Raw genomic sequence first — 12,934 nt, 5'->3', positions numbered from 1 at the left:
CAAGGTAGCATGATAGAGTCAGCCATTTATAGAGCTATTCAGTGTCAATAAATGAAATGACTCGTGAGCAACGTGCCATGACTTCCATATTTCAACGCGTTAAAGTGCCGATTAGTATTGTAATGGCTGAAAACGGCAGTCACTCGCGTTGATACATCGTCAGTTACTCTTTCCCTTTCCCTATACAAAGCGCAGGGTAGCAAACCGGGCATGTGCCTGGTTAGCCTTCCTGCCTTCTCTATTTTTGTTCGTCCTTCTCTTACGCTCTGTGTTAGCTTTTCTCATAACAGGAAAGCCGTTTGCGAACACTCTCCTCAAGCTTACGTTTCAGTGAGTGTTTTGCAACTGTTTTCGAAGTGCGGACGGCCATTATTTTCCAGTTCTTTTCTTTGCTTCACTTACAGGAGTTGATTTTCATTAGAAAGTAGTTTGCCTTGGCGCTGCACGAGCTTTTCACGTTTATGTTAAACTTTTTTCGTCTCATAGAGCTTACACTGAAGTCGTGTTGCTGAATACAAATTCCTGGGTCAATGAATGGCTAAGGAAAGGGCTGCAGTCAACACCGAGTGCGTTGGTTCCCAAGGTGGCATCACATTTTTACATTCTTTTTGGTGAACTGTGATTGGATACTACCAAGTTAAGGCATCTATAAACCGACTCTGCGGCATCTGTTTTGTTGAAGGAGCGGCGAACATGGCTATAAACAAACTCCTTGGTGTGGCGGTGCTCGCTGCATCTATAATCGGTAAGCATTTTCGAAGTACCTCTTCAATTCACTCCCACGTTATATGTTTGCGAACATTGCGTTTTCATTATTTGTAAACGAATATTCGCTAGTAAAAGCGCTAACCTGAACAAATGCCTATTTTTCCGACAATACCCAAGAATCCAGTAAATGTTCTTCCCGATTATTCTTTATTTCAGCGCTTGGGCACTTTGTGTTTGTTAAGACGTGAAGACTCGTTAATGCATTATGAAATGCGTCGTCACTGTGCAACACATGATCTCCCCTGCCACCTTTCTTGTTGTTGAAAGGTGCAGCAGGGCAGTTTTCAAAAAGAGGCTACCGCGGAAGATCCGTTCACATAGTGTTTTTCAAAAGCATGATAAAACATCCTAGTTTGGCCACACCTTGACTCCGAAGGTACAAAGGGGTTCCGATGCACCTAACTTCTTGTCAATTTTCTTATCTAAAGAACCTTTCGATACCTGAAGTATGATTCGGCAGCGAAGAAAAAAATTGACTTGTCCTCTTGAATGGTGGACTGATCTTCCCCCTCTAGTTGACGTTCTCATTCATTTAGAAAGGATGAATAGATCAAACAGGAGGCGTGCAGTCTATACACAACTGGGGCAGGACATGTGCTTGGCAGCCTTTGTATCTATGGTAGTGAAAATAAATTCGACCGTTTGTCACAATTTATTAGTTATGAGTATACCTCCTTTCACTACTTTTGTAAGGAAAATAAAAATTGAGACAAATGATGCAATACCACGTTCGATGACTTTAAGAGTTCTCGCTTTAACACGCATCACTAATCATTAAATGAAGGAGCGAAATTTCAGAGGGCTCGTTTTTTGTTTGTTTGTTTGTGTGTTTGCTTCTTTGAAGCAGCGTTCATGCAAACATAGTCACCAATCCTTGACTCAAACGAGCACGATGCCCACATACCTCGTGTATTGTTAAGCTAGTAGCCATCAGAGATAGCAGTCGCTCCGCATAGCCTGCCATGCTTGAACGGTCACCTTTCACGGATGAACACATGAGTTCATATTCGAATAGCTCCCTCTCTCTCGATGGTGTTCATGACCATTTCTGTTATTTCGGTGACGCTTTCGTTTTGATTGACGCAGCAGCTACCGAAGCGTAAATGATGGACGTGTGTGCGACTGCGTTTATCTCTTTTGCCGTGCCCGCTCCCCCCCATCACTTCATTTACGGTGGAACTGTTTTGGTCGAGAGCTGCTTTGTTCGGTACATAAAAATTATCTTCATCGTGAACCGGCACACACTATCTATCTATCTATCTATCTATCTATCTATCTATCTATCTATCTATCTATCTATCTATCTATCTATCTATCTATCTATCTATCTATCTATCTATCTATCTATCTATCTATTTATCTGTCTGTCTGTCTGTTTGTCTGTTATGTCTGTCTGTCTGTCTGTTATGTCTATCTATCTATCTATCTATCTATCTATCTATCTATCTATCTATCTATCTATCTATCTATCTGTCTGTCTGTTCTATCTATCTATCTATCTATCTATCTATTTATCTGTCTGTCTGTCTGTTATGTCTGTCTGTCTGTTATGTCTATCTATCTATCTATCTATCTATCTATCTATCTATCTATCTATCTATCTATCTATCTATCTATCTATCTATCTATCTATCTATCTATCTATCTATCTATCTATCTAGCTAGCTAGCTAGCTAGCTAGCTAGCTAGCTAGCTGGCCGCCTATATTTGGGTGCTCTGGTCATCGCCCCATTATCTCGGGAGGAGCCAAAATTAGTATGATAGGGTAAGACCGTTCGACAAGTGTGACTCGCTGGTCCTGACATGATTGGTGTCGCAATCACCTCGCGCACGTCGTCCTTTTTCGCCCGACAGTGGCACATACCCACGGGTGGATATGTGCCACTATCATGCGGGTACGCGCTAGGCGTGATTGACAACTTATATATAGCAAGGATCGACGACAATAGACGTCGTTATTTTCAATGCGGGAGCACTAAGAAAAACTGACGTTGGCAGCATTTAACCGACGAACATGAGCTTACCAGTAGGAATTGAACCCAAACCTTCTGCGTGGCGGCAATCGTGTATTCTACGACAGAACCACGCCGCGCCTCGATACTGCTTTGGGAAAATACACTATTTAGTTGCAAAGTTGTTGAAAGGTCAACTGTAGTTGCAGTACTGACTATCCACTTTTATAAACTGTACATATGCACTCCTGTGACAGCCGTCTCTTCGAGTTAACGTCAGTTGTAGTTGGGTGAAATCCACTGAAGTTAATTTATGCAGCCATGTGCAGGGCTACCATCCTCGCGAGCACACGCGTTCCATAGCCTACCGCTTCTCGTGATTCGTCTTGCTGCTGGCATCGTTGTGCAAATGTAAACTGGTTATATAAAACATTCGCGACTGTTCAACATATGTCTGTGCGGGTCCATCATTTTACATATATTTAGAGTTGTTTCGTAACATGTCGTAACAAAATTTACAAAACAATCACGTTCCCTCCACATGATGATACCCAAGTTTCTTATTTTTTTTCTCATCAGAGAGACAGAGAGGAATTAGGTTGATTTTACGACTAGGTGCTCATTATTATTGCCAAAAGAGGGGGGGGGGGGGGGAGGGGCATGGTATAACTTTTTTACTCCGGGTATCCATGACATGTGACAGACGCCCGAGTCCAGTGCACTAGCCGGAGCTAGTCCTCAGGTCTTAGTGACATCACTGACACCTCCCGATGGTAATCCGGATTTTATTGCACACTATTTGTCTATGGGCGGGATAGTTGGACTGTTTCAGCATCCGCGCACAATGTGATACAAGGCGTTTGCAGGTTCGCGGTAGTATGTGTCGTTGGTGCTGATGTTGCCGCCATGATTATCCGAATATAAATGTCCCGATAAAGGGCTCTAAAAGGGTACATTCACCTAAGCGCTGTTTGTTTTTTTCAAATTCCTTACAAAGAAGTAACATGGACACTTCGTGTCAAATGGGGTATTGGCGAACGCGTAGGACCGCTCGAAGGCGGTTAAAATTGGTGCTATAAGTCGCGCCTCACAACGCCTACGAGGGGCTGCTTACATGTCGTTTTTCGTCATTGCGTCCACGTCTACGTATTTCTCATAACAAGTTGGGCTAGACTGATTGCGTTTCAGCTCTTGGGGACACAATCAATGTGTGTCTTCAAAAGCATATTTGTTGCGTTTCTCATGGTCAGTATTTATTTAATTACTGAGAATAGCCGTACTTTTAGCGAAAAACTATTCGAACAGCAACGTTGAAATTTCGATAGGTTAAGCTTAAGTCTCCTCCAATGTCGCACAAACACAAAAAAAAAACTTACTTAGCTCTAATTGTGAAAAAAGGTCAATTGTAGTGCCTTTCTTAAGATACGTATCCTTTGATGATAATGTGTTCTTTTTTTTCGGAGACCAATATAAGAATGCGATATTTTAGTTAGAAATATCTGCCACATTTATTTCATGTTAAACTAGCGTGTGTCATTCCGAAGCCACACTGTTTAAGAGTTTAGAAAAGGTACACCTCCTTTTAAAAAGACGTAATCCTAAACTTCAACCTGAAATTGTGTGCTCTTGTACAAATTAGTAAGAAAAGCAAAAACACTCAGTAAAAATATTAAGCAAGCTAAGGCTAAAATGTTTTGCCGAATACGCGTAATTTCAAAATAAGTTATAGAACAGTGTTTAAGATACAAGTGTGAAACCAAGGTGACCCATTTACACTGCTGTATATCCCGTTAAATTGGTCTATATCTCCGCAGATCTCGGCCAGTCCCAGGAAAAACTCGACTGTAACATACAGAGCCTACGCGCTTGCGGCGAGGACTATGTTCCTTACGGACATGGGCCACACCTGGAGCACACGGGGTCACTGTTCACGAAGCAGTGCGAGTAAGTGCACAATTATAAATGTGGACAATTTAAAATGGCTTCAAGTCTGTAGTATAGTTGTACGCTTGCCAATATGGAGCGTGCAGACTTGGGCAAGTTGGTAGGACATAACTGAATATATGAAGAGCGCAACTTAAAAGTAGTTACAGTGTAACAACGGAAGCAAAGATACAAGAATAAAAAAAAGATGACAGTGCTCTTTTCTATTCTTGTATCTTTGCTTCCGTTGTCACTCTGTAACTACTTTTAAGTTTCTCTGTCTGTATATTCAGCTTAGCAATCGCACAACAAACTCTTCTGCAAGCAAGGACTTGGTCGTCCTCGTTCGTGTGTCATTGATTGCGTTGTCTCAGACAATGCTCACAATTACGCACAAGCCTTGCGTGTTCAAGACTATACAGGCCTTTTTTTTTCAGTTGTAGTGACTGACCTCTGATGCTGATGTTTTTCACCCAAAATTAGCCAAAATTAACCGAAAATGAGGGGAGGGGGGGTGTGGACATCGCCACCGACTCACAACGCGTCACATTGTGTGACTAGGGAATGCTTCACGCCTAAAAGATCTACAAAGTTCCTTGCGAGTGTGTAGCGGGTACCCCCAACGCCCTATGTGTGACATCGTGTGACTAAGGAATGCTCCACGTTTAAAAATTCTACAAAGTTCTTTGCAAGTGTGTAGCGGGTACCACCAACGCACGACGTGTGACATCGGGTGAATAAGGAATGCTCCACGTTTAAAAATTCTACGAAGCTTTTCGCGAGTGTGTAGTGGGTACCACCGACGCACGACGCGTGACATCGTGTGAATAAGGAATTCTCAACGTTTAAAAATTCTACAAAGTTCTTCGCGAGTGTGTAGCGGGTACCACCGACGCACGACGCCTGACATCGTGTGACCAAGGAATGCTTCACGTTTAAAAATTCTACTAAGTTCTTTGCGAGTGTGTATGACGAAGAACTAAGGATGTCCTAATGAATGCCTCCCAACTACACAAAAGTTATTAAAATTGATAGCGAAGTTGTTACCTTGCAAGTGCGCTTGTAATAGTTACCCACAGAGTGCTTAAAAATGGCTCTGAAAGGCCGCTCTTCTAGCTTTCACTTTTCATTGTGCTGCGCATTGCGCACATGCATGGCGGTTTTTTAGTGCCCCGACTGAGTCGTTAATAGGTGGCCCTGAGTTCCGCTGTTAGTGCAGTTTTTACCCACAAGTGCAAGCTGCCTAAACTTTTTGTCGGCTGCCAGCTAGACACCGCAAGCGTATACAGTAGCTGTGCGGGAGCGAAATGTCATATGGTCACTGCAAATATCAGCGCTTTAACTTTTAAATATTTGTTGATCGATGTCTTTGCTACAAAAACTCTTGTAAAAGCTTTGCGGGATGTCGATCAGTCATGAACTTTTTCTGTTGCGCTATAGCCTCGTGGTGTATATTAGGCTTAAGAAAATTTGTGGGCGAATTAACGCCTCTGCGCAAGTTTTGTACATTTGTACTTTTTGGGGCATACAAATTGCCCGTATCTGGTTGGACGCTCTACCTGAAGTTTGACCATGTGAACAATTTTTAAATTAACCACTCACCCCTTAAGCGATACGTACTGATGATTACCCAGTGAAGCTGATACGTGAAGCGTCACTATTTCTATCGCTAGATAAGTCCCAAAGGTTCATTAACGTATTTGTGTCAAACATACGCTATGTCTCTAAAGGAAACTTAGCGTGTAATTGCAGCTTATCTGTTGTTGTTGTTTTTTTTTCATTTTTCGTGGGACAGCGGTGAGTATACGGTGATTTGAGCAAAATTCTGTGGGGCTCATACACGTCTGTTTTTTTTTTTTTTTACAACATGCGAGTTTCGGTCTCGTGTCTCTATACTAAGTTTCTTCGTAAAAGCGTAGTTTTAATAAATTGTAAAGATGCTCACCAAAATATATATACGAAATTATATACTCCCATGAGAAAGATTCATATGCACCGCAGATTATGGGAAGTTTAGGAATAAACACACTATAGGTTGAAGCTTACCCTGTTATTTCGCCGTCGTTGTGATTAGAAAAAGTTTGTTAAAGTTTACAATGCAGTAGACGTCTATTGTGAGAAAAAGAATGTTACTGCACTAGACAATAACGAGTCGTCAATGCCTGTTCGGCACTTACCTGGAAATGGCATATCCTCACTCCAGATAAATAGTTTAACCGAAGGAATATGAGGTACACAGTGAATATTCTCGGGTTAAAGCGTCTTCGAAAATGCTATAAACATACAAAACAATAACATAAATGTGATAAGGGAGTCGCGAGAAACATCGCAACAGTGAGAGCCATCATACATGTTTCCTTTTTTTATCTACTTAAGGACTTACAAGCAGCAGCTCGACTGCAGTATGACCTACACGCGGGAGTGCGCACACGGCGTGACTAGGGCTGCGGTGCTTCTGGCCCTAGAAGCTTTCCAGGACAATGTAGATGCCATCTGCATCAACGGTTCGAAGCAGTACGATGGTAAGTATGTTAATACGGGCCCTTCTGAGAATAGTCTGCTCTATCGCACGCATAGAATGTGCAGGTATGCCGTGTTTCTGTGGACGGGTATATACCATTCATCATCAGCCTTACTACGTCCACTGCAGGACAGAGGCCTCGCCCATGTTCCGCCAGTCAACTCGGTCCTGTGCTCACTGCTGCCAATTCATATCCACAAACTTCTGAATCTCATCTGTCCACCTAACCTTCTGTCTCACCCTAAACCACTTGCCTTTTCAAGGAATCCAGTGAGTTACCCTTAATGACCAGCGGTTATCCTGTCTACGTGCTACATGCCCAGCCCATGTTCATTATCTCTTCTTGATTTCAACTATGATATCCCTAACACCAGTTTGTTCCATAATCAACTCTGCTCTTTTCTTGCCTCTTAAGGTTACACCTATATGGAATTTTCCTTTTCATTGCTCGCTGCGTCGTCCTCAATTTAAGCTGAACCCTCTATGTACCATTCACTCTGACTAAAAAAGACAGTCCTCCGAGCTATTTCAGAATGTTCATAATATGCGATTTTCCATTGAAAGCGAAGCACCTACATGATCCGCCACTTGCGATAAAAAGCGGTAGCTATTGACAAAACTCTCATAGCTGCATTTCATGCTTAATGGTCACCTGAACAGTTAGCGCTGTATATCAGTGTTATGCCTTTTTTTCGCTTTGTCTTAGACACGCTATAACTTTGGATGCTATGAATTCTCAACAGTACATCCATGCAACTACGGTTGAGTGCATTCAGTCCTCACTGTTCGTCATAGTTGTCTTATTAGACTGCTGGCCTATATGCTCCTAAATGATGCCGAGTTTGAAGGCGAGACAGACATCTGTTTTCCGCCTTCACTATACCCTTCTTACAAATATGATCATTTCCTTGCCACTTATTTACTCATAAAGGATGTGAAATCTGAGAAACTGAGCGTTTGTCCAGTAAATATTTTGCGCTTTTCGACTACACGCTGCTGTCTCCGATTGCGCAGTCGCCAATGGAGAAAGAGAAGTGAAATCAGATTATATCGTGCGATATATTCAGGCGCGGAAAGTAAGAGTGACTATACAAAGCATGGTAGGTGAAAACTCACAACAGATGTCTCTTTTACATCCACTAATGAAGAACTTACGTCATCATGACATCAAGAATCGAAAATGCTGACGTGACGGATTGCGCCACAAAGCTGGAAAACACCAGAAGAAAATAACGCGCTTGTTGTACTTGTAGAGACTGTTTAAGGGCTCCTTAGGAATGTCTGTGTGGGCTGCGGCTCTTTTTTCTTTCTTTTCTCTTGTGCTTACATTGGTGGCAATTAAACAGTAATGTGATCTATATTACTTTTAATACTGTTATTGTATAATGCAAATTTTAACACAAGTATTCCTCCACGAGAATGCCCAGGGCATAGGTACACGCATACATAATATCTATAAACATTGGTCATTTTATTTTTGATGAAATGTAAAACATCACGAAAGAACGAGAAAAACCTATCTTTTTGACACCTCTTTCTACATTGTATAACAATTGTCATCAATCACGCATGGCTAGACGAAGAAGGCCCACGTAGAGGAAACAAGACGCATTTCTTGAAGTGTTTTCGTGGTTCCACAAAAGCTAATTTAGTTTTTGTGGTCTTCATTACAGTTTATGGGGACATTGACCTTTGCAATCACTTTAGAGAAATCTGTGTTTTGAAAAGCTGCACGGCACAGCGAGAGGTCTATGCCAACGCTCCTGCGATAAATTCGTCTCTCAGTGCATGGCTCGGCTCGAGGAATTCCCCAACAGAGCGTTTTGAGTTAACGATGACTCAAAGGACGACATGCCCCTGCCAAACCACACTAACGTTCTCATTAAATAAATAGACGCACGTAACGTATATGAACATGTATTTTATGTGCTGTGAACAGTACACTGCCATGATTAAGAATAATATGTGAATAAGGCGATTTCGTGTCTTAATGCCAGTATAAGCAAGAGCGTGCGAAAGCACGCTTACACTGAATTAGATGACACTTTACTCAGTCGACTACAAACGTTGGCAAAATTATCATTTTAGGAGTGTCCGCCTTCAAAAAACAAACTATGTTGCATTGTAGAGTTTGTATATTCACCGAGAGCTTACTGGCTTCAGTAACAATCGCGGCAATGCGAAAATAAGAACAAGTTTGCTTTTGGGCGAAAAGATTCCTTTAGGCTAGTTCATCTGGAAGTGTAAATAATAATATTAGCGCAAAAATTTTATGAGCAAATTAGAAAGCATGGTAGTGGAAGGCGGTTCATATTTGTCGGGTTGTTGTTGTTGTTGTTTCCCTGTAGAAATGGCTCGTACCCAAAGAAGGGGATTGGCCGATTTTAAGGTGAATTTGCCCTAAACTTTCAGCATTGTGTCATTCCTACAATTTTTTTGTAACTTAATTTTGATTTGAAATACCGATATCAAGTTTGCAGAAAAAAAATAAGAAAAATTTTGAGACAGCAATTTAGCAAGAAAATCGTTTAGTCGCAGTGATGTATTCTTGAACGGCGAATAAAACATCCCTGTGGCTGAAACCCAGTGTAGAGGCTCCAAATGAAAGAAGATCAGGCTGTGATAGTTGCAAGCCCAGTCTTTGAAGAGGTGGTGCTAGTATGCTTTGCCTGAATAAATCGAAACGGCGACAATGTAATAAAAAATGACTGATCGTTTCCTCTTGATTACAGTAAATGCACATAGGGGAATTCAATATGCCTGATCTATGCAAGTAAAAATTGAGGGAGGTAACGTGGCAACGAAATTTCGTGATGACAACTTCCATCATCCTTGATTTAGTCAGTTCACTGCGCCAGGGAAATAACAAGTGTTTGGACTCTGGAGAAGCCGTCAGTGCAGGGTCAGATAAATTTTGCCTGATTTTTTTAAGTGTGCGAAATCGCGCCACCGTAATGGGTGCGGTTCGTCAGTACGCACAACTTCTTTTTTTTTTGCTATATTTGTGGTAATGAAGTCGAATAGTGTTTTTTTCGGCGAATATAAAAGACGAAGTGCCATTTTGTTTTGCCCCTTTAGAAGAGAAGTATTGGTAGAGAAGGAAAGGCAGGGGAGTTTTTCAGTCCAGGAAAGCCAATTTGCTGCCTTACACAGAGGAATGCGAAGAGGGACATTGAAGGACGCTGAGAAAAGAGTGGAAACTGGCAGAAATAACACGTAACAAAGCACACACATAATCATTTGACATTTAAAAAATGTCACCAGTAATCCATGCCATGGCTTTACAATCACTGTTTTGTGATAACTTAAATACTTTAGTGTAAGAGGAACGTTTTATTAAGACCACGTTTTTTTTTCGGCGCATTGATACAGATTGAATTCAGTATAGATAATGAAGATAAATAGAATGCAGAAAAAATATCTCACACGTAAACTTGTGCTCAAGGGTGCCTGGGTGTCTAAAGAGTTACAACTAGAAATTACAACTAAAATAGTCTTTAATTAACCCAGCACGTTCTACTTCTTAGGCTAAGCTCGTGCATTGAAGGAGAATAAAGTGTCTTCAAACACCACACAAGCGCGTTCTTCATGGTAAAATATATCCCTTGCTCATGTATCATTTCATCGGTAAATGCCAGAATGCACCATCGACTTGAGGCAACCGACAAAGTTCACGAAAATAGTAGCACGCGTTCTGAGAGATATTTTTTTGTTTTGCTTGTGACATAACGCCCTACGCCATTTGGACCTTTTTTATTTTAGATTCATGACATAGTTCCTGTTTTAACCTTTTAGAATCGCATGGTCATCCGGTCTCGTATTCTTTTTTCTATCCAGCCTACCAGAATTTTGTTGGCTGCCTGAACTCCGTGGGGAGAAAAATCAACGCCTGCTTCACAATACTTCGAACGAACATGCAGAAGGCTATAGTGAAGGCACCGGCCAACGATGTCGTCCACTACGCATGTTGGTTAGTCCAATCTTTCCTGGTTTACAAGTGCTATGGCATGGTGATCTAGTCAATTCTGGTTTATCATAGCATATGGCCAGGTTGACAGAGGAAAGAAGTGACCTATGAGGTGTTCTTTATCAGTTTCACATGTCTTTCAAGCTCTTCGGGGATGAAAGTTGATTGCAAGTGAGTGTGACTCTGAAGTTTACAAATAATGAGGAAGGCAAAAATGGTACAATGACAAGCATTTTTCCGCCATGTGTTCTTGCCTCTAATGCATGTAACATTTTACAACAACTCCCGTTACGAACTCAGAAAATGACTCTGTTCATGCATTTGATCTTGAAGATTAGCCAATGTCATAGTACTTACCTTCTCACGGGGTCGTAAGAAGACCTGTCTGTTTTTAAAATATGTGCGAAGAAAGTTGAGCCAATTGACCCGGTTTTCCACATTGAGAACCTTTGAACAACAAACACAAAAACAAGAGGGTTGAATAAGGCAAGTCAAATGGTAGAATGAAGACTATTATTACAAAAGTTCCAAATCTTTAACGTCAACATGCCTCAACGCACACCAAGCGGGAATATTTGGGCATATTTTTGTTGTGTAGAGTAGCATAACAGTATTCCTATACTGGTTAACATCCCTGTCTTTCTTTTTCCAATCGTTCCTCCCTACTTTCAGGAATCATGTCGAGATGACATACAATTTTTTCTTGTACACAACAATGCGTTAAGGACAACCAAAAAATGTGGCAAAGCCAGTGAATGATGACGTAATAGAGGGAAAACGTTAACAATTCGTCATATTTAGCTCAAAATATTCTCACAAATATCTAAATATTTTTGCTTAGGCGTTACGGAAAACGTGTACAATCATCTGAGTGGAACGCCGAAAATTTTAACCGCCAATTCAAGCATTCTTGGTCTTCCTTGAAATAAAGAAATTTGTAAGCTTGCACGCCCTGGGTGCCAAGTAGGGTGCGAAGAGTTCAGTTGAAAGTCTTATAATTGATGGAATGATGCCTCTGCCTGTCATCTTTCGGCAGTTCGTATGCTGACTTGATCGACTGTCTGGACCCGGTATTGACACCCTGCGAAGAGGATGGTGGCAAGGAGTTCACAGTTAGCCTACTGGAACAGGTGTTCGGAGAGATGTTGAGCCTCGTGTGCGGAAATTACCAGAGGGGATCGCAGTCCTGCAAGGCTCTGCCGAAGCTGCCGTCCCCTGGTCCAACAGATCGCAAGATTGAGGGCTATCTTGAGCTGCTACTCGAGATTGGGAAAACACTTACACGAAAGAACTAGCGAAGGTTTTACTCACATCAGGAATTTACCTGTATTTTTATTTTGAAGAACAGTGCTAGACACTGCGCCTTGAAGCTCTGTTCAACAATAAAATAAGTCAATCGCCAGTGATTACTTCATCTAGCGTGTTCCAGCTAAACGCGAAGTTTTTTAGTACGTATAAAGCCTAATTAGGACACCATTGCGTAAATAAAATCTTCATACCATTGCGTGGTAGGCAAAACCAACAAGAATCTCTCACATACGTTCCAGAACTTAAAGTGAAACTTTTTATTCTATTTCAGAATGAAGGAGGGGAGAAGTACAAGTGCAATGGCATTCAGTTTTATTGATGTCATCAAACCGTGCAGCAAAAACTACGCACAAACCTTTAGACGAATCACTACAAAAATATTTAAAAAATATCGATCGTCCTAAATGGATCAGTGGCCACGGTAGATGGCTGCAGACCCGAATGTCGCAGGTTCATTCCCGGTGGGGGTGGTTACGTATCGGTCGAGTCGAAATG

General features: G+C 41.5%; 1 protein-coding gene across 1 annotated transcript; it reads left to right on the top strand.

Moving 5' to 3' along the window:
* The first annotated feature begins 643 nt into the window (after positions 1–643).
* Positions 644–12,537, top strand: LOC119167301 (uncharacterized). The gene is made up of 5 exons (XM_037418761.2): positions 644–745; positions 4,535–4,664; positions 7,020–7,165; positions 11,002–11,134; positions 12,168–12,537. Exons 1-5 carry the CDS (start codon positions 694–696, stop codon positions 12,424–12,426), a joined length of 720 nt encoding a protein of 239 aa, XP_037274658.1. The 5' UTR covers positions 644–693; the 3' UTR covers positions 12,427–12,537.
* Positions 12,538–12,934: the final 397 nt, after the last annotated feature.

Source organism: Rhipicephalus microplus, chromosome 6 (assembly GCF_043290135.1).
Source record: "Rhipicephalus microplus isolate Deutch F79 chromosome 6, USDA_Rmic, whole genome shotgun sequence".
NCBI lineage: Eukaryota > Metazoa > Arthropoda > Arachnida > Ixodida > Ixodidae > Rhipicephalus > Rhipicephalus microplus.
This window is presented reverse-complemented; position numbering and strand designations above follow the sequence as displayed.

Excerpts from the sequence above, each read along its gene's own strand:
- LOC119167301 (XM_037418761.2), top strand. The coding sequence starts at position 694 with ATGGCTATAAACAAACTCCTTGGTGTGGCGGTGCTCGCTGCATCTATA. Across the intron at positions 746-4,534 it reads GCTCGCTGCATCTATAATCG|ATCTCGGCCAGTCCCAGGAA; the intron begins GTAAGCATTTTC and ends ATATCTCCGCAG. Across the intron at positions 4,665-7,019 it reads CTGTTCACGAAGCAGTGCGA|GACTTACAAGCAGCAGCTCG; the intron begins GTAAGTGCACAA and ends TATCTACTTAAG.